The following is a 24,605-nucleotide window of genomic DNA, read 5'->3' on the forward strand; positions in this document are numbered from 1 at the left end:
ACGATAAGAACCAAAGTTCAAAACAAGTATAAAGACGTTGAGATTAAAGTCTTTGTAAAAGTGATTGTTGTTCGACTCCGAAGTAGCTTGTCACCCGAAGGTAACATTAAAGTATCCTCCAGCTCCCCATCTGCTCATTAGAATCATTGCGTTGGGACTGTGTATGTACTTATATGTCATCAGGGTAGACTGAAGCCGTACTATCACGAATTGACGTCGATTTGGGTCAGGAGAGGTGGCAGTGCGCACAAACAGTACCATTAACGGTGAGTCACCCCTGTACACAGTCAGCTAATGATGCTTTACATTTAATCGGATAAGACAAGCGAGCGGACATTACCAGAAAGCAAACATGACTACTGACAGTGAGAACGGGAAATGTGTCAAACATTTACTGCTCCTTAAACAATGGCCTTCGCACGAGTCACAGAACAATATTAACGACATCTGATTTCAGATGAATTCCCTCAATATGCTTTATTCCACTGTGGTTCTTATCTTGTTCGATTTCTTTCTTCAAGATGTCTCGATTTTTTTTGGCTACCTTAGCTCCCCAAAGTCGTTAAGATCGAGTGACGATTCTAATTTTTTCGGATGATTGACATTGCTATGCGATCTGATGTGTAAACATGTAATAGTCGATGAGAAAATACGGTACGTTGTACCTGCTCCTGCGTGGCACATGTTATTGGAAATGTCCACACGATCAAGCTAAAATCAAATCTTCTTATCAGACAGTATTTCTCGCACTGTTGGGCACAAAAAGCGCATGAAATGAGAGTCACGGTCTTTTAATCCAATGATTGCAGCTGCCATGGCAGTGAAGAAAAGACAGTCAAGTTGACTATCATGACCTTTTACAGTACGAGTAATAAACACTATGTATAATTCTGATAGGAAATTCCGTTTCGGTATCTTGTCCTTGTTCTAGCTGCGATAGCAAATCCTTTTTGTAACGACATCGATAATTGTCAATGAAGTTCAAAATTCAGGACCCGTGTTATCTTTTCCTTCTGGGAACTTTAAGTTCCTAAAATTGATGTTGTCTCAAAGTTCCATGACTTTGCACTTGAATATATATTCTATCCGAGATTTCTGGCAAGCTGGAGAAATATTGCCGCTGCTCTACCATGCAAGTTCATATCCCGCTCTGCTCATTTTTCTCCTTTGAAAGCCTACCATACTTTAAATACCTATGAAACAAAACTTTTCGTACAAAACTTTACGAAATGGATGCAGTTGAATTTTGTTCAGTCTGCAGCCGTGTCCTATCCTGGAACCTATGCTGATATCAATCAGTGACAATGTCTGTCCTGCCAACGAAAAATAAGACATGTACCATAGAACTCAACAGTTTAAATGAACAAAATACATTTATTGTCAGACAAGGCTGATAGAAGAGCAAATTCATATTAGGGGAAAATAATCATCTAATAAACATTTATTTACAACAATATGCAATTCTCCAACATCGTAAGACAAACATTTTTGAAAAAAACTGTCATATCCATACCGTAATTGGGGAAAGAGATAGCTTGATAAAATTATGCAGATTTGTTCCAATTAGTGCACTTTGTAAAGAAATGGGACTTCTAACATGGAGTTAAATAACAGAATGCTGCATCTAGATCTGTGACTAAGGCACCTCATATAATCTGATACATCAGCAGAACATGTGGATAATGTCAAACACTAGAACTGTAAAAAAAAACACGAAAGAAATGAGATGTCAATCCTACATTCTATAAGTTTCCCATTTCTCATGTGTCTTGAATAGACACATTGAGTTGACGAAGTTTGTGAACATTACAATGAAATGTACTGTAGCAATAGGATTTACAGGATAAACAGCAAATGGTATAGCTACACTGACACATATCTTTTGGACGATTTAATTACAATGCCACACTGGCTAACACAGTATCATAGCTACTATTTAACTTCAACTGGTCCCCATTTGATACTATATCAGTGAATTACTGAGAAGTAGGTGAAATATATACATATCTTCCTATGTACACACAGAAGTAGATTTTATGCTACAACACGAACACCACGCCATGTAATTACACTATAACACACATGTTAACAGTCTATGAACACAGTGTCAACATTCACAAATAACCTGGTATACATCACTGCAGGCATATCAATTTTTGAATGCAGTTGTACAAGAACAAAGAAAAAAGCATTAATCACAACACCCTATAGATATGGCTTTTGATTTATGATATAATCTCTGGACATAAATTCACATTTCTTTGTCTTACAATTACCGCAAAATCATACAAAGTGCTGTGACAGTCTATTATTCTGAATACATTCAGAAACCGTTGCTAACTTTTAAACTGATTTCTCACTGACTAGATACATGAATGTTATTTCAACTACTGAGTAATATAGATGGGAATATCTGACATTACACGAACTCCACCTAATCAAAGGTGTCCCCTGTAGTAAAATTATGTTTTAAACTGTTTTCCTGTGTGAATACAATGTATCACTTATGCTACACCTATCGACAGTATCAGAGAGTCAGATGAGCGAAGTGAGAGTAAAATGTAGATTATGTACATGCTAGATCTGATGACAGCACAGTACAAGTAGTTCAACTCACAACATCAATGCTATTAAGAAACAAATATACTTATGTATATACTAAGTACATAACTTTCTCTGTACAATAAGAGGCACTTCTTAATTTCAACAATAGGTTGACAACACTCCATTGATCATATGTATAGTACACGATATCAGTACATGCATGTGGTGCAATGGTCCGATCAGCAGTGAGGTATATGTGCATGTACATGTAATCCTTGGTACTGAGCCTGCGTCAGGTCTCTGTATTCAAGGTGGTGCAAAGTTTTGAACAAGTTAACAGTGACATGTTCCAGGTTTCTCTGTTCAATGATGTACTGCTTTGTTTTGGACAGTAGTATACGTAATGTGTTGCCAGTGCCTGGCCTGATGCAAATGTGGTGCTATGTTTCGGACAGTAGTGACACATTACCAGTGCCTCTGTGTCCACTGATGCGAATGTGGTGCTATATAAATTATGTTTTGGACAGCAGTGATGTGTTCCCAGTGCCAGGCCTGAGCCAGGCCTCTGTGTCCAGTGTGGTGGTGGAGGACGGCCGGTTGTGCTTCTGCTGATTCATGAACCTCTGCAGGATGTCGTCTGGGTCACCAATAGACTGGTCATCACCTGATGGGATATCAATAATCCAGTCAGACAGTACAGAGAAGATACTGTATATAACCTATAAAACTGATCAACTTTTTTTTGTCTGTGCAATAATGAATACAAATTCATTTCTAACAAATGTACATGTAACTATTAGCATGCAAATGCTATCCTTCGTGAACATAGCCGCATAGAACATTCCCATTTTAAAATGTCATCTCTACTGATGCTTCTCAATTGACGTAAACTACACTTACATGTATCTCTTTCCAGTGAGTACATACACCCAACTTAGATACAAAATATGGTTTATTAAAAAAACTCAGTGTTCCAGTGGTATTCAAGGTTTTGCAAAATGATAGGCTGTTGCTACCATTTCAAGGTCTTGTATTTCCTACTGAGGTTATGCAGCTTTTACACTTTGAATCACTTTGTTATGAGAACACTCATTTATCTTTAATGCGCCAAGCCTTTGCAGTCTTACATACAACAGCATTGATACTACTGTGTAACAGATAACGCCGCAGGTACACCAATGGTAGTACTGAGGCTTAAGATATTGTACTACTTAAAGGCCAGACAAATGCCTGTCTAAAAAGCAATCAATATCAAAGGTGAGAACTGTTCCAGGAGCAATACATTAAGTGTCCTGTCCAATAAAAACTTGCCTTCAGGCTGAAAAACTTCGGCAACATCCAAGTAAAAAAATGGTGGAGGAACGTTATCTATTGGGACAGCCTGTTTAATGAGATAGCACATGACCAATGATATATTGAAAGGATTACCCAGAGACAGTGGGTTTGGAGTAGGAGTTGAGAAGAAGTTCATTCAAATTGTCATGTGATTCTTTAAGAATTCATAAGGTTGTTTTTAACCTTCAGCAACATCAAGGTAAACAAGAGCTTTTAAAAAAAGCTGGCGTTTCGGCTACGTTTATGAGTGTGAATTGTCTTTTCCCTTTACTTGAAGTAAAATCTGCCAGAGGAAGTCACTCAAGGGCTGTTCAGTCTATAAGAAAAATTGTCATTTTGGGAAATGAGTACTGTTTTAATAGAGAAAGGCAGATTGGGGAAAGCAATTTTGAAGTTACGTCACTTAACTTAAGTGCTTTTGAAAAAGCTGGTCTTGGCCTACAACTTGTACTTATTTGTAAAATGTATAATAGGCTCATTATAAAAGCTATCAATGTAATTATGTACATGGCACGCAATAAAACATAAAATTTGAAAAAGCACCATTGAATCATCAGCACTATGGTAATTAAGTGAAATAGAAGTTCATAACAGCTAAGGTTCTATCTAAAATGACTACCAAATGTCAAACAAATCAACAGCTACCTCATCCGTATTATTCTGGTTTCCGCATTTACAACATTTCTTCCTTATTTTCCTGGGTAATTTTGCTAAAATTCATGAAAATTCCCATAGTTTTGTGCCGAGGGGCGCCACTTTCCACGTCCGTGTAAATGAATATTTAAAAATAACAAATATAAAATATTTCTTTATTTATTAATGAAAAAAATGATATTCATAAATATGATATTGATAGATTAATATAATATCAATATATATTTTCGATATTCAATATCTAAAAAGAAAAAAAAATCCATGCACGGACACGAACCCGGATCTTCTGGGTCCGAAGTGCTTCGCGTTGCCAGATCGGCCAAGCTGCGGTACGTAACTAGTCACTCCGGACGTAATGCTATAACCTCACTATATGGTATCATTTATGCCGATTTTTGGTCGTTTTCTTGACGAAATCATTTTTTTTCTTCTGCAATCTTGTGGAATAGATGTAATATGGTCATTTTTCAGGATATCAAAGTCCGAAACCACAATGCAATGATATTTCCGAACAGTTGTAGCAGTTACATGCGGTCGCCCTCCTGTGTCACATGCAAATCTAGCCTGCCTGCCTTTTCGTGCTCTCTTGCCATATAAGGCAACGGCTATACAAGGATTTGGGAACGTATTGCCATATAAGGTCTTATTGTGTGCGACACAGTGTTGAACCAAGCTTGAACCAAGCTTGAACCAAGCTTCCTTCCTTGAAGGTAAAAGCCAGGACAATGCGTTCCGGCGCGCATGCGCCGAAACGCAAAAAAAAAGGTGGACGAATGTTATCTACTGTGACAGGCTGTTCAAGAGGACATATCAGAGAACAAATGCTACATTAACATTATCCACAGGCGGTGGGTTAGAACTATGGGTTGAAGAGAAGGCAAATTACAATCTGTTGTAATGCTGTAAGAATGCACCATAATCCCCTACCCTTGATGATGATTTGGTTTATTACTCAAATTCAAACTTTACACCATGAACATAAACAGTCTCGCAGCCAACAAGTATATAACATACATAGTCAGCTGAATTGCACTGTGTGTTACATACAAATGTCGACAATTAGACTACACAGAACCAATACACTAAGACGGTAACACATTCATTTTAAAATTATCTGTTATCATTAAAAATTATTGCACATATCATTGTTATCTAAATTTATAACTAAACTAAAATCATTCACATATTCGTGACTATACATACATCTGATATGATTTTTGGCTATCAGATCAGACAGGGCGTGTGGACAAACAAGCTACATTGTTCGGATGTCAATCAAGTATTGTTCAAGTTGGGTAGAGCTATGATGAGTCTGTTTTTGTGTTGAGCAGTGATACCATATAGGGTATGGGGCTTTTTTTGTATCGTTCTGTTCTCGTTTTGGTGGTGACTAACTGGTTGCTCGATCGAGTTTCTCGGGCACTTACGTCACCACGGCGGGGGGGCAACCATGCTCTGAATGTCTGTGAGCGTAAGAGTTTGCGGGCAAATGTTGTACACAGTCGGTCGCGTCGTTGATCTAGTGGTTCGAGGTCTAGTAGACTGCAGGCTTCGGTGTAGTTAGTGTACTGAGTACCCAGGATGATTCGGCAGGCACGGCGTTGGATTTTTTCAATCCGGTCTCTTTGTGCACGTGTAATGCTTCCCTGCCAGGCGGGCACTGCGTACTCGCAAGTTGGTCTCACGAAGCTTCTATAGATGGTGACGAGGTCTTCTTGACTGACTTTGGATGATTTCAGTCTCCGGAGGAAGAAAAGTCTTTGATTTCCCTTTTTTGCCATATGATCAACTTGGGCATTCCACTTTAGATTAGATTCGATATGTAGGCCCAGGAGTTTCGCTGTTTTAAACTTCAACAAGGGGGTGGTTGTCAATTGATAATGTTGGTAGTGGTGGGGGAACTGTTTTCGAAAAGTACAGGAACATTACTTTACATTTCTTGGGATGCAGTGACATTTTGTGATTTGCTGACCATTGGCTGAGATTGTCTAAGTCTTGTTGGATTTTAGGAGTTTCGCCTTTCTTGTAGCTCTCAATCAGGTTTAAATCATCAACAAATTTCCACCTTGCAGCAACCGCGTCATCAGCTGCACTGTTTATCAGGGCCAAGAATACGACAGGACCACCTTAAGATGAAACAAGGTGAAAGTGAAGAATGCACAGAGTTGTTTTAACCTACATCTTGCTGCTGTTTACTCCGAGTGTAAGTATAAAATTCCTGTCATGTTTCTGTCATGAACTACACACACATAGTCATGTTCTGGTGAAGTCATGTTGTTTTTTAATATGGGCCTTCGGCCTGAGTCAAAGAATAAATAAACAAGAGTTCTACGACCTCATACCTTCGCCAAATGATCTTAACCTTTATGACTGACGTATTGGGAGTGTTTCTCATCAATTATGAATCATACCAGTTGGTCGTCTTCACCCAAATAACATAAGTTGTCCAAAGTATGACTATGAGCTTAACAAAGAAGGTTATGCTAACATTTATCATCAATTATGCAAATAAGCTCCTTATTAGTATAATTTGGTTCAATGGTGTTCACATTCACACTACTTCCAAGTGCCACAAGTACGAAATTGCCGTCATTAACTAGTATGGAATTATAGTAGTTTAACATTAATTATACAAATTAGTCTACATTTGCATATTTTCTATCTATCAACATTCCTTTCTTCCTCAGTTACAAATTCGCATATTTGAATAGTCATATCATGGAACACAGCGGGTTTTTAAATTGCCTCATTAATTATGCAAATTAGAATCTGATTTGCATCATTATCATCCAATCAAACAAAGCACCACGTAAGTTATAGAGTTATAGAATTTCTCATTAATTATGCAAAAGAGGTCTTCATTTGCATAGTTGATATTTATTACTATTTCTCTCTTTCTTGGCCATGTCACATGTTTGAGAGTTCTATTATGGAATTTGGAGAATGTATCAATTTTCATCATTAGTTATGCAAATTAGATACTGATTTGCATAATAAGTTTTAAATCATGTAAATCATCACTCAGGCTATCCACTTAGCAAAAAGCATGACCATCCATCAAGCCCTTCTTGAGTTATTCCCTTTCACAGTCTGAAGCGAAACCTGCTCCTGCAGTCCCAGAAAATGCCGCTAGGGTGTCCAAACCGATACCTTTTACTCTCTTTCCAAAGAGCTATCTACCACTCAAAAGTCGGTTCCATAGCATATCCAAAACATGAGAATTTCCGCTGCAGTACTATAACAAGCCGCTAGGGGGCCCAAAATCTAATCATTTTCAGGTCTCACCAAGACCTACCAACATACCAAATATCAAGACAACCCATCCAGGCATTCTTGAGTTATGCTGGTCTTCTTATACATACAAACGCTACCCTATGCATAACCTTCTCGGCGAAGGTAACTACTTGCCTTGGGGAACAGTGCAATTTCACAAGATCAAGATCTAAAAGTCAGTGAGAAGCCAATTTGTGTCAGCCAACACGTTTTTGGCGACGCCTCAGGGGCGAGCCAAATGATATAGTATTGTGTGCAGATTGCAACTATTCTAGGAATTGTACAGGCATGTGTCCATAGGCATATTAAGACAATAAGAATGTTAGGAATGTTAGTCAGACAGAAAGCCTCCCTCGGGACATTCCTCCAAGATAACCTAGACAGGAAGCTACATCTGTCTACCAGATGTGCCAGGCTTATGTATACATGACCCATTTAAGACCTCAGCTCTGCAGTAATATTGCTCTTTTCTAAAACAACGTGTGTCTGTTACAATGTTTTTAGACGCCCTAATGCTGGTCCTTACAACTGTAAGACTTAATGTCTTTCTTCGGGGAACAGGTCATAACTGCATCAACTCTGTACTGATATCGATTGTGCACACGCTGCTTCAGTTACCTATACAAGCAGATTAATTAATAAAGGGCATTAACCTCATTCATGACATTGGGAACATGTCCGAGCCAGATCAATCAATGAAAAATTTCAGTGTCGCAAGGAAATTTAGCAAGCCAGTACTACTAGAACTAGATGATTATCCTGCTGATAAGATGCCACTTTCTTGCTGATATAATCCTGTACACTTCCAAGAACACATGGGACACATTTTTACACAACAACATTTCTGGATTAAGATTCCCAGGCTGGCATTTCATTAGGGCTCCAGGAATTACTGGCAAATTCCTTTATGACTGGTGTTCCTGGTATTCCAGTGGGACTCGAATTCCATCCTGGCATTCCATCCTGGGATTCCATCCTGGCATTCCATCCTGGGATTCCATCCTGGCATTCCATCCTGGGATTCCATCCTGGCATTCCATCCTGGCATTCCATCCTGGCATTCCATCCTTAGCTAACATCCCTGGCCATTCACGCTCTAGAGGACTTAGTTCTATACTTCAGGGAACATAAGTGTACAAGCTGTTGCATGGTGTACATGTATGCTGTGTCTGTTGGCAAGTGGACTATGATGTTAAAATTTGTGTAGATTTGGCTTAACATGTTGTTCATGTAAACAGCAGTCCTATCAGAGTAGAATAGTCATTTTGTATGGTGGGAACCCGGTCCATGGGCTGCTTTCAGTTGTCATGATCAGGTTGTGATGAAATCGATGTTCGTTCTGGCAATGGGGTGTGTCTGGTAGAATCTAGTGGAACTGTCGCTGTCTGTGTGTGTGCGTGTCTGTGTGCGTGTCTATGTGTGTACCCGTCAGCCCTTTACGTAAGAAATCCTGTATGAACAGCACCACCTATCACTGTGCCCTAAGCAGGGTACAGTAAAAATTAAAACAACAACCACCGTCGCCATGGCAATGTCTTTTTATCATTGCCAGTCTTGTAGGATCTTTTAGGCCTTCACAGTCAAACACCCCTGGCCCAATGGGAATATCTCCTTACTACACCAGTAACACTTTCCCTACACCAGTAACACGTTCCAGCTGGTACCCAGCACAGGCACTCATACAATATAACACATTTTTACACTTTTCTCGTTAATTATGCAAAGTACTTCGCCCAAAATCTAATCATCTTGAGATTTCCCACATACACATCAACACACCAAATACGACAACAATCCATCCAGGCGTTCTCGACTTATTCTGTTCACTAACAGACACACAGACAAGCATCAAAACATAGACTTCTTGGCGAAGTCAATAAATTGGGATAGAACTACAGTGTATGCACTTTGTGGTGGGACATATCACAACTTCCACAGACAAGGAAAATCCTATAGGGTCCTCTCAAACTTGTACCTTGTAAGGTCTTTAGCCTCCGTAGTCTTTCCTCATTTTTGGCTGCAACCCTGTCGACATCCAGGCTGGTTAGGGAGCCAAAGTTGCCAGGTTGGGTGCCTGACGGGCCTGGCTGTGCCTCCAGGTAGGAGTCTCCTCCCAAACTCAGCTCATCTTTCTCCAACTAGATAAAGTCAAAATATCATCAAACATCTGCTGAAGTCTTGGCTATGGTAACTGTATGTTTTGGGGGTAAGTTGTGTTACATGTACAAGGCAGTATAAATAATGCACTTCTTCATGTAGCCTGGCATGCACAGTTACAAAGATGGCTGAAATACAAAATCAATATATGTATGCTGAAAGTTGGTCCGCAAGGTAAGATACATTGCACAGAGCATGTTGTCCACAGTGAACTAGATAACGAGCAACTCTTTAAGATGCGGTACTTAAGCAAATTTCTGCACAACTTCAGTGGTACATGTACATTCTACTTACCAGATGTGGGGAGGGTGACTTGCGCTGTTGCCTCCTCCTCTCCCTGGCAGTTGGACCCTTCCGTTCATCTACCATGTCAGGTGGGAAGGTCGCCTCTCCATTCAGATCTGAATTTGATTGGATTCCATTGGTATCTTATGAGTGGTCCAATCATGACCACACAATGTGATTATCATAATCAAATTATTAGGGAAAATGCACACAAAACAACATTTAGCACATGACAAATGTCCCATAAAGCCTTCAATTTTGCAACCTCAAACTGTCTACTGCCCACTATGTTTTGTTTGAAAGGACTATCTACTACAGTGTCATCAGGACCAGAAATTAAGCATCTATTTGTGTGAAAAATAGTCCTGATACCTTTTACAATTACAAATTTGCTTTAGTCTTAAGAATTTTCAATTGGAAGGAAATACAAATTTGGTACGAATGGAAAAGTCACTGAAAAAGGTTCAGCGTGCTTATGAATGCTTATAAGTATGTGTGCATAGGAACAATATATTGGCTACTTATGAGGTTAGCAAGCAGAAGTAAATTCACAATTCCTCAGCTTAGTGAGCATATTGTCATGAGAAGTACACTTATGCCCACAAATCTCAGAGCTGCTTTAAACCAAGTGCAGTGGGCCTTCAATAAACTGTGACTCTGAAGTGCTTCGACAGTTCCTGCATGCACAGGAGATGCATAAACCTGAAGTCATTATGTACTAGGCTGAACTAAAGCTTTTGACCTAGGGGACTTCTTCTTTGCTTTACCTGCTCAGCAGAAATGCAGCCTTTCCAGGGCCTGTACATTATTAACTCACGGCTGTACCCATACAGGGATGTCAATGATTACCAGTTGATTGAGCACAGAATTGTGTAGGCAGGGCAATGAGGACTGTGCAGTATGTATAGCCAGGTTTTTCTGGAACCCAGATGTTGTAATTTGGAAATGGAAAGGCCAATTAGGAGACCACATCTGAGGCTATGTGAGTCCTGCTACAAAGATGGAATGTAGAGTGACAAATAGCAAATACAGGAATCTCTACTGTAGATTCTAAGTTATAATTTAAAAGATTGTCTGAAGACGCCAAGGTAATCAAAATGAATAATAAGGCACTTGATGCACTTGTTATTAAGTCCTCAGCTGTCTACAGCTGCAGTAACTACATTTGTCTGATGACTAATCTATACACTTACAGAATATTTCACATCACATGTACCTGCAACATTGTGGCTCTACATGTGGGTTGGGCTGTGCATCTACATTGTACACCCACTTCCCTCCAAATAATTTTTACTTCCTCTCAGTGCATGTGCATCACTTATATTCTATCCACCAATGAACCAATTTGGTCAAGAAGCCACCAATTTCATCTGCATGCATGTACTGCATCAAAAACCTCAAATGTTTTTTTTTTTTCTGTTTTTTTTCTACATCTAAGACATCCTACAAAGGAGCCATGTTTCTATGCAGATTTTTCTGATACTCCTTACTGGTTTATAGGACTTACCTATGAAGGCACTCTCAGAGTCCAATAAAGACTTCCTGCTGAGATCATCCCCCCTCTGCAGACCCAAGTCACGGGGACCCATGTTGGGCATCTCACTGGCTAGTCCACCTACAGAAAAAAAGAAAAAAATTACCTAGGTGACAGTGTTAAACAGGGATATCTTTTCCTCCAGGGCAGGAATTTATCTATCTATATTAGTTAAAAAGGCATATTGCATGATTCAATTTAACCGCAACGGGACAATGTAGAATCAAGTTTTAAAGACATAAACGTGCATTTGATACAAATGGCAATGTATATCAACCCATGGGGTCACCAGATCACAACCTCAACATAAATAAGGCACTCTCATGTACTCTTCACACGTACACTGCAACATCAACATCAGCTTTGCTGCCCCTTCCAGCTGAGCCAATGCTGTCCAGTAATATTTACCATATAATTTGTCGTTGACATTGTATTTATTGGATTGCATTTATCTGTTGTATAGAATATATCTTTGCATGTGTAACGTGTGGTGCACGATACCAGCATTTGCTGCTAGGTGCTCCACGAGTATTGAATGTATGGTTACAATCCAAATAAATTTGTAGTAATATTAGCCAATGAATCAGAGCCCAGTCGGTATGTAATCTTCACTTCACATCCCTTTACAACTGTTAAAAAAAACTTATAATAATTGTCTGATATAAATCAAAATCCAGGTATAGCTCTTCTAAACTTGTAGCTATAGAGGAATATAGCTGTTACATCAATTAGTAGGAACAAATGTAACTCCAATGTACATTTGATATGTTACACCTGACCAGTAGACAAAGACTAAATGTACTGTTTTTTCTTGAACACAGAATTGATACAGTAGACTGAGAGACCCACCCTGCCTGAGTTTACCCAGTTTCTCCTCTTGTTGCTGTAGCATGGCGTACTGTTGTGCCTCCAGGCCACGGGCCGTGTACGGGTCATCGGGGTACCGGGATCGAAACTCCTGTCGGGATACCGTGTTTTCTACGACGCGGAAAATGCAAAATTAATCGTCTTACTTCTACATAAAAAAAAGCACATTGTTGACATTGTCTTGATAAGGCAGAGCTAGAAGTATGCAGGAAAAGTGTGTAGTTAAAACTAGGGTTGGATACCGGTTCACTGGACCTGATTTGGACCTATATAACATTCAAAAAGTCAAAGTCCAAAAAACCTGAAAGCAAAAAACCTGAGTCCAAAAAAAACCTGAACAAAGTACAATATATTTTTCTATTTTGTTTCTGATCATGAAAAGTGTTTTGAGTCTCCCTATGAGAAGAAAAGGCATATACAATGTAAAAGAAGTGCAACATTCAAATATCAAATACTGGTTTGCCTTAAAAGTATTCTCACCAAGAAACTTTTACAGTCATGCATGTCAGTCTTAATTCGCCATGCTTAATTGGTTTAATAAAACAAAACATGTCAACTAGATAGGATCAAGTCCAGGTTCAGGTCCGTACCTGAACCTATATCTCTGGACCTAAACCTGGACTTGGACCTTATCAAGCTGAACCGGTATCCACCCCTAGTTAAAACTTTCAACTCACTTCTGTGCTTGAGATCGTTGAAGTCTTCCAGGTTCCTTGGATCAGCGGAGGTGTCTGCTGTCTGGACCGGCCTACGGACAGCAACACGGCTTCGGTTCCGCGCCATGTCAAAGATATCCACACCTGTAAGCTCTCGACGTCTACAGATGAAACAAGATGACTTCAACATTTAGTTTCTTTCAAAACATTTCCAACTCAAAATGTTAAAAAACAAAAATTACAAATCATACACATGTGCCCTAGATACAAGCATTGAAAATACAAACTTTGAAAGTGTATATTACTAAATCTGTCTTCATAAACTGTTTACAACTTTAAGTTTCAATCGAAAAGATAAAGACAGCTGCTATATCACAGTGGATTACAACATTAAATCAAAGAAAACTTACGGTGGTGGTGGCTGTGGTTTGGGTGCTGGCACACTGTCAAACTGCAGAACACACAGAAAATTGCAATAGATAAGTCTCACCATCCTCTGAGATATTGGTGTGGAATACAAACTTGAAGATAAAACAGTGACATGTGATTGATGATTTGCATCAATTCTAATGTTAGAATATTGATACTGATAAAATGAAAACAGATAGCTCTGTTTATCTTTATTTCACTTCTGAGTAACTGCTGCAGTAGCACACTATATATTAAGCTATACCCTTATCATCTTACAAAATGTTTCAAACAATTTATCTTCAATGAAAGTATGGACATGGTAAAAGAAACATTGTTACTGTTTGGAGGGAGGGGAAACTAGAATCATGAAACAAAGAGAGATGTAAAATAGCAGGGGGAAAATGCCAAAGGCAAGTATACTGTAACGTTGCACGTTGGCAGAAGCTGTCTGAAGAAGATAGTGTGGAAGATTTCCTACCTTTGAAGACATGAGCCACAGTAACCACTGACTCAAGACAGAGAGTGAGAAGGAGAAAAATCAACAAAAGTTTGCCCGAAGGTAACAAAAGAAAGACTGCATCTAAAAACAAGCATGATACATCTAATTTGCTCGACCAATTTTTTTTTTCTCATCCTTTCTTGTAATATTGCAGCTGAATATTCACAATGTCATGTAAAAGATTTTGTTTCATCATGGAGTTAACATACCACAACAGATGTGCACTTTTAAAGGGAGAATGGAGCTGCCAACTTTTCTATCCTGGCAGAGGTGCCAACACTTCAATCAGTGACTTAGATTTCTATCTCTCAAGCAATATAATATCAGACAAGTTTCCCAAAGGTAAGTCTTTGGGGAAATATCACTCTATTTGTATTATCTTCCACTGCCATAGATAAGTGACTCTGCAAGACAAAGACTACATGCATGTACACTTTAATCTCATAGTATCTCCTACCTTTCACTATCTCAAACCTGTATGTAACTGTCGTGACAAGAGAACTCCAAGACAAGTTGAAGAAGAGACAGAGAATGACTCAAAAGCTCTTGAAAAGTAGTGAACATTTTTGTTGTGTGTAAAGGAAAGGTTGTGTGTTGTGTGTCAAAAGTACCTCCTACCTTAGCATGGTCCAGTTGACTCTGTACCCTCCTCTGCTCACTCTGAAGCTGGGCTCTCATGGCAGATAGCTGGTCAATCACATCATGAGGGTTTCCTGCAGGAAAGAAATTCAACACCACATGAGCACATATGACCCCTCTATTTCAGCTGTAGGGGAGAAGTCAAAATAAAAACGTGTGAGAGTGTATGGGAGAGTTAGTGATGAAAATGAAAACTAAAACTTGACCCTTGAAGTTTCTTTAGAATTTTCTGTATCAGTGAATGTTTTGCACAAACATAAGTCCTTTATCATGTGCTTCTAAGATGAAGACAAGTTGAACTTGAAGTTGACACTTTGCTCCAGAACCAACCCCCACTGACCTTACATCAACTTACTGGAATGAGTGACACTACAAGTGCAACATGAATGCAACACTCAAACTCAAACCCCCTTTGGAGACATCTGACTTCAAATAAAAAAAAAATAGTGTACAGAATATTCTAGCTTCCAGTATCCTGAACTCCTCACAACCAGTGTACCAAACAGCATCATGACTTATGAACAGATTAAGTCATAGTGTCAGATCAACAGCTGTTGTCATCTACTTGCCGTCCACAACACGACTCCTTCCATTATCCAGTCTCCCTTTTATACCAGAAGATTCCCTGGAATTGACTGACGGAGTCACCGTTCCAACTTCAGAATCAGTATCATTGTTGAATACATCTGGAGGAATAATGAGCTCACGGACTCGCTCCAGGTAGGCTTGTAACCAAGGAGATAAACCTCAGCTTAAGTAACATTTCACAAACCAATTTTATATTTACAGGCATTGTGGAATCCAAAACGTCATTATCTCAATGAAACAAGTAATATTCAACTTCAAAAAAAGCTCACCCCATATGTAACTGTGAAAGTTATGGATACAAACATCAACATAATTCGTAGTGCATACTTTGTTACATGCCTTATCAAATGCATACAGCATGCTTACAGCTTGCAGGACTACTGCTAGGTGGCATTTTTGCAAAAACATTTGATGCTGAAATGATGACTACTCTGCCATTGTTTCAAACGTGACTCATAAACCACACTGCAACTGTGAACAGTAACATGAAGGAGACAACTATGCAATGACAGTAAACCCCCAAAAATACTGTTATAAAATCACACCAGGAGTGGAAGGTGTTGGGGACAGAAGCTCCTTGGCTGGTCCTTGGTAAGCTTGGGAGAATACAGGGAATACATCACACAAAGTCGAATTCACTATTTCGCATAAAGTGACATAAAGACTGCAAAAGTGCAATACCATCTATTGTTGATAGGAGGCATCTGTGACAACATCAACTGCAAAATCACCTACAACTGCTTCTTGCACAGTCACAATATCTACTAGTAACTCCATTCACCTTTCATCAAGAGTCCACCACTTCAGGATTCTATCTAGGATACTTTGATTGCAATAACTTATCAAAACCAAATTTTCAACTATTATGTACACATGTATGTGACATTATTGGATAAAATAAGGTGTGTTGTTTTTGACGACATTGTGTACAATATGTAGTTTCATCCTGAACAAACGTTTAGAAATAAATTCCAACTGACCTGGTGCTCTCTCCCTGGTTCTGACAGCGGGTACAGGTGGGGAGGGGGGCGGTCTCTCCTGATGTCAACAAATAACAAAACAGACAGGTTACCAAAACTACACAACCAATGACTCAGGTTTGTATGCCTATTTCTGGCTGTATATATCAATTCTGTTTTCCTTTTACGGAATGAGCAAAATGTTGGAATGAAGGTCAATCAAAAGCTCAAATGCGGTATGTCCATGCAACTGTGCCAAGAGATAGACTAAGTGCTGTACTGCACACTGTACATTTATGGTAAAAATAAACAGTTCAGAATCAAGGTGTGTGATCTGTACCCTGTAGGAGTCTGGTGGTGGCTGGTGGATTTCTTCTTCATTCTTCCTCAGAGTAGGGATGGGTGGAGATGACACTCGTTGTCTCTGTAAAACAGGCAATCCTTTTATGATTAACCAGAAAAAGGAAACAATAAAGGCAGCAAGAATGACAGTGTTAATGCCTTGCTATTGATTGAATTAGTTATTCAGCTTACAAACTTGTCAATGTTATGTTCCTGAACCATCTGATTGAAAATTGACTGTTCCCTCTCAATGCATTCCCACGATGACAAGTTCTCTGCCTGTTGATGTCCAAAAATTTCCAACATCTCTTGGATACTTATGAGCCATATAAAATAACATTTCTCACCTGTTGCTCCTCCCTCCTCCTCCTGTCCTCCTCATCCAGCTGTCGTCTTCTCTCCTGGTCGTGTTTCTCATCCTCCTCCCTCTTCTTCCTCTCAACCTCCTGTCTTCTCTCCTCCGCCAGCTGCTTCAACTCCTCATTCTTTCTCTTCACCTACCAGGGCAAGGTACAAACAAACACATATCAGCTTGTTAATATCATTCACTACTGTAACTGTTACAGTATTTTTTTTTAGGGCTTCATTTTAATGCTGCAAGGGCTTCATTTTGCTATGGTGACCTTTCGGGACAAGAAGTGTCGGGTACAGGTTAGAATATAGGGAAAGGGATAAAACCTTCCGAGAGACCTTCAGAAGAAGAAAAATTCACAAGGAAATGTAGTGGAGTCAGGAGATGAATTAAAAATTCAAGGCATAGGTAGATGGTAACTGAATTGAAAGTCCTTGATCTTCAAACCAAAAATGGAAAAGCCCTTATGTGAAAGGTCTGAAGTGTATCATGTCCATCTCTTTCCTACCTCTTCCTCTTTGTCTCTCTGTTTCCTCTGTTCTGCCTCATATTCCTGCTGCATCCTCTCCCGCTGTTCAGCTAAGCGGCGCTCTTCCCTATCCTCTTCTTCCTTCTGCTTCCTCTTCTCTTCTTCCTGCCTACGCTTCTTCTCTTCAACCTGGGGGAGAATGAACTTGTCAATCAAGAGCCGGAAATGGAACTAGTCAAAACTGCCCAACAAGACCAGTTAGGGGACCAATGAAATCTGGTCTTGACAGACTGGATTCTTGATATTTGTGTCAATAGAAAAAAACTTCCAAAGGGACTACCAAAAAGGGGTCAAATTGGCCATGGATGGTTCTTATATATGTAGAGGTAGTCATCTGTACAGGTTTGCCTGTAGTCAGAAATATAATCAACTTAGAAGTACTTCAAAGGTTCATATTCAATATTCATTCTTCAACATCATTGTCAGGAGTGATCGCACCTTTATACGTGACACATTGTAGGAATGGTAGACTTCAGCTGTACATTGTACATGGTCTACTATGATGCCCTGCTATTCATGTTAAACCGCTAGGGAATGCTCACAATAGATACATGTATCTATGTCCCTCACCTGTCTCTGAAGTTCTGATTGGTACTCATCCCTCTGATTTTTCTGTTCGTTGTCTTCATCTTCAAACACCTTGTTCTTGCGGGCAAACGGTGACTTGTATGTGTACATGTTGAGGGCTAGGGGAGGAATAGGTGGAACAAGTTAAATAATAGTTCATGTTAAATACACTGTTCAAGAAAGAACACCAGACTTTACTTTCTCTCAAATATTAATTCAGTACATTTTTTTGTTGCTGCTTCTTTGCTTTTGTGTTAAATGGGATCCATGCAGAAATGAAAGTATAAGGGTTGAAATCTTAGAAACATTTGGATGAGACTTATTATGACTTTATCAATGTACATATTGACCAAGAAATACATTGTATACTGCACTTTTGATCCCTTATTTCTATCCCAAAACATAGTTTCAGATGTTCTAACTAATCAATTCTAAAGTAGCTAGTACCCAATGAAAGGGGAGAAAGAAAGAAATGTTGTTAAATGATTAAAAGAAAAAGGGTGCTGCTGTGTTAGTGTGCATGCTCCTGAGCGACACAACAGCTGACAGGACAGTGCTACCGTGCACCCATTGTTATATTAAGCATGGCCATTGTCAAAGACATGGCCAGGGTTAATTGACTGGAGATATCATACTCTGTACTAATTTAGTGTATTTAGGTTACCTTGTAGTAACATGAATAATTTCACAACATCAACAAGTAGAAAGGTATCATTTGCAATTAAGTTATACAATGCAGCCCGAACAATTTGCACTACCATATCCTGATACAACATTTACAGAGAACTCAACATCTCCAGTCATTAAATCTGTATCTCTGGTTATATTGCACACCGACACACTGAAATGCTGTTCCCCCAACCTTCCGAGGTATTGTTGCTGCCACTGCCGCCATCATGTCCTGGGTACTGAGTCCTGTTACCCACATTCTGATTATGATTGGCCAGGAACTGGGTAATGGCATCGGGGTCTATTGCCAAGATGCGTGCGTGGAAGTTGCAAGAAAATTGTTTACGTACAGAAAAGGATGGGGAATAGCATGGTCATACAGACAGATTTGGAAGCTGAATATGATCATAGTACACACAAGCAGTGCTTAGGCAATACACCTGGGACATGCTTATAAAAAATATGAGACATGCTTTTGATTATCATCATTCCTCAGAAAAGGCATTTGTTTTTTAATGTGCCAGTTAATGTCAAAATTCAAAAGCTATAACAAAAATCCCATGCCTTTTCAAGTAACTACTAATTTTTTTTATCTACAATTTGATGTGTTCTTATTAGTTATTTTCTTTTTCCATGAAGGACGTTTTATATACTATACAGGGACGTTTTTTTGATCACATGGCAAAGTAGACAAATAGATTTTCAAGCTACAAAAACAGAGTTGCATGCCCATGTTATAACTTTCATCTTGCCTATTATTAGTCCCATGCAGCCAATGGAATAGAGTTGCCTTATAAATAAACATGTCCTATGAGGTCCTCACCTTGTGACTCCTTGATGGGTGGTTGTCTGGGTGGCTCAGTCAGACTGGCCATGTTGACCTCCAGATTGACCACCGGTTTGTCGGAGTACTCGTTCCGTGGACTGAGCTGGTCTTCCTCGTTCTGAATGTGCATCTTTCGCAGGTCCGCTGGGTGAACACAGACACAACACACAGGCAGATTAGAGCAATAACAAGGTGTACTTTGACTTCCGAGCTCTAGACAACCCCTACAAACTGGAAATGACTGTGACATAAAAGTGAAGAGCGGCCTAAAATGGAACCAGCCGTTTCCTACCTGGCCGAAGAAACTCTACTCTACTCTACTCTAATATATTCTATCACATTTAAAGGACTAAGCAATTGTTGCTGTCCTTTACATTGCAAGGATCAGGACTCAAAATTCATTTTTGGGAATAAGTGCACTGGTGGACCTAACCTCTGAATTTATATTAGGAAAACAGGAAAAATTGTGGGTGCAAAACTTCAGTAATACATGATCAAAATAGATTTATTTTTTCTGACACTTAAATGTCAAGAATATGTTATATACTAAGTGTAAAATAGTATGTTTACAAGGATCAAATATAATGTCAACATGTTGCACTTACCTACGACCCTCCCATCACTGTTCCTGAGCGGTGCCCCCCCGCCACCCTTACCCCAGGGGTTATAGTTCTGGGCTTCTGCTTCCAACTTCCGGTCATATCTGCATGAGGGAAGATGAATGAAGTGATAAACATCACAATGGAACCCTTGTACCTGTGTGCCTGTAACCACTTTTTTCTAGAAATAGCACCTTACCAATCTTCCCACACTTTATTTGCGCAAAAACACACATTTGTGAACAGTTTCGTCAGGCTGAAAAAAAAGACTCTTTGTACACAACTGAGTATTTTATCATAAACAATGTTTTAGTGACCGTCTGTCACCTTCTTCACAGCAATTCTGACAGGTTCACTTTTTTCCCTTTCCCTTTTTACTTTAGCTGCAGTGCAAAGTGAACCTGTCAGAATTGCCCTGAGGAAGGTGAGAGACAGTCACTGAAATGTTGATTGAATAAAACACTTGGTTATGTGCAAAGAACAGACTTTTTATTCAAAAACACACATTGTGATGCAAGTAAGATATGTACTGCAAGGTGTCACTCAATGAACATTGGGTGCAAGATTGGGCCAGATTTCTGGGTTGACAAACACCACCATGGAAACACCTTTAAGGGACAACTAGTCACTGTCATACCTTCCATCTCTACCCCTGATCCTAAGGTCCAAAGATAGAGAATGGCAGTTTTAGGCATTCAGAAGACAAGACTTTCTAATATCAGTAAACTACATTGACTTGTGACAGAGGAAAAGCTAAAATAAGTTCAGAGGAAAAGAATGTTACATAAAGTTAAACATGTTCAAGGAATGTTACAGTCTGGTGCATTTGAAGGTTTATCCAATTTTTTTGGGGAAGAGCATAATGCACTTTACTAGACAGTCTGAATAATTTGACTACAAGCTTACCTCTCTTTCTCATCCCTTTCTTTCTGTTTCTTGAGGTCTCTCAGCCTCATCTGTGAAAAATGATATTATCGAATGATCAAATGATATCATCAAATGTATTCATCGGCCTGGTAACAACTGTGGTGTACAATTTTTTTTCTCAACACAAAAGATACTCTACATTAGCTTTACCTCAAGAAAGTACTAACACAGACAAATTTTACTTCCTACCTGTTCCTTCAGGTCTTCTTGATACTGCCGCTGCTTTTCTATGGCCTCCTGGCTTTTCCTGGTATCATCATCGGCAACCATGTCTTGAATACGACTCTCTGTACGCTTTCTTGCAGCACTGACAAGTAACATAAAGGTAGACATGTCACAAGGCACATTTGTACATGTTCTAGTTAAACCAGATGAGAAATTGTCAATACAAGCATTGTACAATGTACATGTAGCTGAGACCATCAAATTCATCAGTGATAATGAAAAGAAGCTCTGCAGTTCTACATCAGATTTACCGGGATCAGAATTTTCTTTGTTTGCTAGCCTTGATTGTTTGTTTGTTTGTTTGTTTGTTTATTAGAACCTTAATCTATTCATGAGAAGCCAGATATCAAGAAAGTACTTACTCCTCCCTGGTAAACTCTGGTCCCCGTGGTGACACGTTTGGTATATTGATGGATGGGACAGGGAGAGAGTCAGAACGGCCATTTGCCAGGGTAGTCAGGGGAGGGACTGGGCCACCTGTGGGAGGAACTGGACCACCTGGCAAAAGGTAAGATTGTGTTAACAATGAGGAAACAAGACCAAACTTCAACTGTACTAACTTCTGCAGGAGTCAATCATCTAAAGCCTTATTCATAAGATAAGAAAGTTGTGATCTTGCATCTATGAGCTCCTGTCACCAATCACCTGAATGTCTAGATTTTTACACCTATTTATTGCCTTCAAATTACAGAACAACCCAGGAACATTGTAGACATACCTGCGCCCCCTATGTTAGGATCCAGCGGGTGTCTCATGCCATAGTAGTAGTAGGCATCGTCGTACGGTGTACGGTACGGACCAAGAGGGGCTGCCACTGGAATCATGGGAGCTCCCATGAAGTAGGGGTTGGCAGGCACTACTCCTGGCTGCATATACCCCATGGGCTGGGGACCAAGGCCTGTATAAACACAAAAATTCAACTTAAATTCAGATTTTGTATTTCATTCATTAAGAGAAAAAAGTCAGATGTATTGTTACAACTGTTGCATTGTGTAAGACCAAAACACTCACAATTGGAGATCAAAAGCAATCGGTTGCCAAGATGGACTCAGTACTTTTAAAGATAGTCAGAAATAAGTAACAGGCTATAGTCAAAACTGCCCAAGAAGACCACTCAGGCCCAATTAAATCTGGTCTACATGGACAGGTGGTCACTATAGACAGGATTTTTAATGCTTGTGTAAAAGGGGAAAAATAATCTAAGTGGCCACCAAAAGGTGGTCACATTGGCCTGGTAGTCCTTAGGTAGAGGTGGTCTCTTCTACAGGTTTGACTGTAATGAATATATCTTGACCTCTCTGTGGCTGAGGTGGTGGTGTGGCAAATGCCTGCTGAGGTCTGTAAGGAGGAGTCCTCTGTCTGTCTTGTCGCCTGTCTCGACCTTCAGGTTCATCGTCCAGGGTGTGGTACGGCCGATACGGGGAAGTGTCCCGCCCTCTCTGTCGGTTGGGTTGGCGGTTAGTGGGTGGAAGATCCCGGATCCTACCAGGCTGTGTGGCAAGGAGGATCAAAATACAGTTTAGCACTTCTACTCTGTAAAAATTTGTCACACTTCTGCACATATTGAAGGTATCTAGTATTATAAGATCTTGTCACTACATACTCAACAAAATCTGCAATGATCTTTCAATGACTTCTAAATGTAGGCTCCAATAAGCTTAGGGCTTGATTCTGAATACTGAGGGACATCAGTTCTTGCACAGGTGTTAGTGACTTAAGTGCACAATGCACTCAACACATTTTGATACACGTAGTTATATTCAGTTAATATTGTAGTTCTAGCTTCATGTGTTATAAAAGAGAGTACAGACAATTACAAAATGTGGCTAAACGATGTAACTTAATATCATAAGTTTTTTAATTACAAAAAGATCAATAACCAAGATTGATATTTACAGTTTTTTTCCCAGTGGTAAAACACTTTGGATTTTAGGGCTTCTACTCATGCATCAAGTCATTTCAGCATAAACATGCAATGAAGATATCTAATTTAGAAAAACTCCTTTATCAAGTTTTCTTAAGTTCCAGCACATCAATAAGCTTCTCCTGTAGTCTACCCTATCCCACCACCTTATCACCAAACACCAAGTTAGCAAATCACCCAAAACCAAGTTAATCTATATAATGAGGCACGCAGGGACGGGAAGTGAGTTTGTATTAGTGACAACACCCCACATATCATATACCTCCTCCTCAGGAACACTTGTCTGCAGAGCAGCGGCAAAATGGAAGTAAACAATTTGCAATTAGGTAGAGCAGTCAACACATTATCACAGTCACATAGATCTTGTACTTGCTAGAAGTAGTTCTGGACATGACACAGTTGTTATCTATCTCTCAAGAAAGATCTAAATGGGATGGGCAGCATGAAACCGTTTTCCCTGACAATCCATGGCATAAGTACCAACAGAATGGTAATGTTCAGTAGTTTAGATCATCATGATAGCAATATACAATGTTGTGCAATCAACTGTAAAATGTATGATGCAAATTTGAACATACAGCACACAGTAACAAACAAAGGATTACAAAAGAAAAGACAGTCTTACCAATTTCTCTGGGTCATTCTCTCCACTGGCATTAATCCTCATGTCTCTACTCTTCTCTCTGATGAAAGAGTAAAGTACCAAAATAATCACTAGGCAATTCATTACACTTTTGACTTCTACAGTAACTGTACCTGAAGATCCAAAATGCAGATTTGCCACTTGTATAGACTATTTCATATGGAAGAGATGAAAGTGAAAAAAATGATTTATATTCTATTGTCCTACAATTAAAAGTCAAAGCTTGAAAAAGACAAAACAAAATTGTTCAAAGCATTCACTAAAATGTAAGGGATCTCTTAAAAAACTCACTTTTTCCTAGCCCTTTCATTGTCAGCCATTTGCCGCATGAGATCTTGTCGGTAAGCGTCCTTCTTTCGGCGCACAGCGCTCGCTCGCTCCTGATTCCCTGTGAAGAATGTAGATTGTTGGGCTTTTTCTAGGCCAACAGGGTAGGAGCTTAGCACTGTATACACTTATAAGAGTTTACATCAAAGGACATGGTCTACTGTTGTACACAGGACATTTCAATCAGATTCGACATTCGACAGGTTTTAACCAAAATCATAAGCTGAAATATTGTATTGCAGGATTGATTTACAGTGAAAGTCTTAGTACACAG

General features: G+C 39.4%; 1 protein-coding gene and 1 long non-coding RNA gene across 12 annotated transcripts in view; both read right to left on the minus strand.

Moving 5' to 3' along the window:
• Positions 1 to 1,354: 1,354 nt before the first annotated feature.
• Positions 1,355 to 24,605, minus strand: part of LOC136428144 (centrosome and spindle pole associated protein 1-like) — a 29,427-nt gene continuing 6,176 nt past the window's right edge. For 4 of the 11 annotated variants that reach the window (XM_066417450.1, XM_066417455.1, XM_066417449.1 and 1 more), the window contains 27 exons: positions 24,296 to 24,422; positions 23,987 to 24,044; positions 23,624 to 23,644; positions 22,732 to 22,927; positions 22,156 to 22,335; positions 21,800 to 21,935; positions 21,402 to 21,519; positions 21,192 to 21,241; positions 20,923 to 20,943; positions 20,292 to 20,389; positions 19,684 to 19,830; positions 19,054 to 19,161; positions 18,195 to 18,310; positions 17,604 to 17,753; positions 17,091 to 17,240; positions 16,742 to 16,825; positions 16,423 to 16,480; positions 15,988 to 16,038; positions 15,424 to 15,579; positions 14,834 to 14,928; positions 13,716 to 13,756; positions 13,327 to 13,466; positions 12,632 to 12,760; positions 11,756 to 11,863; positions 10,258 to 10,391; positions 9,782 to 9,944; positions 1,355 to 3,208 (listed from right to left, as the gene is read on the minus strand). In XM_066417450.1, the coding sequence (XP_066273547.1) occupies positions 3,057 to 3,208; positions 9,782 to 9,944; positions 10,258 to 10,391; positions 11,756 to 11,863; positions 12,632 to 12,760; positions 13,327 to 13,466; positions 13,716 to 13,756; positions 14,834 to 14,928; positions 15,424 to 15,579; positions 15,988 to 16,038; positions 16,423 to 16,480; positions 16,742 to 16,825; positions 17,091 to 17,240; positions 17,604 to 17,753; positions 18,195 to 18,310; positions 19,054 to 19,161; positions 19,684 to 19,830; positions 20,292 to 20,389; positions 20,923 to 20,943; positions 21,192 to 21,241; positions 21,402 to 21,519; positions 21,800 to 21,935; positions 22,156 to 22,335; positions 22,732 to 22,927; positions 23,624 to 23,644; positions 23,987 to 24,044; positions 24,296 to 24,422 (2,987 nt within the window). In that variant the 3' untranslated portion in view covers positions 1,355 to 3,056. The remainder of the gene's footprint in view (positions 3,209 to 9,781; positions 9,945 to 10,257; positions 10,392 to 11,755; positions 11,864 to 12,631; positions 12,761 to 13,326; positions 13,467 to 13,715; positions 13,757 to 14,833; positions 14,929 to 15,423; positions 15,580 to 15,987; positions 16,039 to 16,422; positions 16,481 to 16,741; positions 16,826 to 17,090; positions 17,241 to 17,603; positions 17,754 to 18,194; positions 18,311 to 19,053; positions 19,162 to 19,683; positions 19,831 to 20,291; positions 20,390 to 20,922; positions 20,944 to 21,191; positions 21,242 to 21,401; positions 21,520 to 21,799; positions 21,936 to 22,155; positions 22,336 to 22,731; positions 22,928 to 23,623; positions 23,645 to 23,986; positions 24,045 to 24,295; positions 24,423 to 24,605) is intronic. The other 7 variants (XM_066417454.1, XM_066417453.1, XM_066417452.1 and 4 more) reach the window with 7 other exon arrangements.
• LOC136428146 (uncharacterized) lies at positions 4,972 to 9,775 on the minus strand. The gene is made up of 2 exons (XR_010754582.1): positions 6,660 to 9,775; positions 4,972 to 5,461 (listed from the first exon to the last, which is right to left on the minus strand). It is a non-coding gene; the product is annotated as an uncharacterized lncRNA (long non-coding RNA).

Source organism: Branchiostoma lanceolatum, chromosome 2 (genome assembly GCF_035083965.1).
Source record: "Branchiostoma lanceolatum isolate klBraLanc5 chromosome 2, klBraLanc5.hap2, whole genome shotgun sequence".
NCBI classification, from domain to species: domain Eukaryota; kingdom Metazoa; phylum Chordata; class Leptocardii; order Amphioxiformes; family Branchiostomatidae; genus Branchiostoma; species Branchiostoma lanceolatum.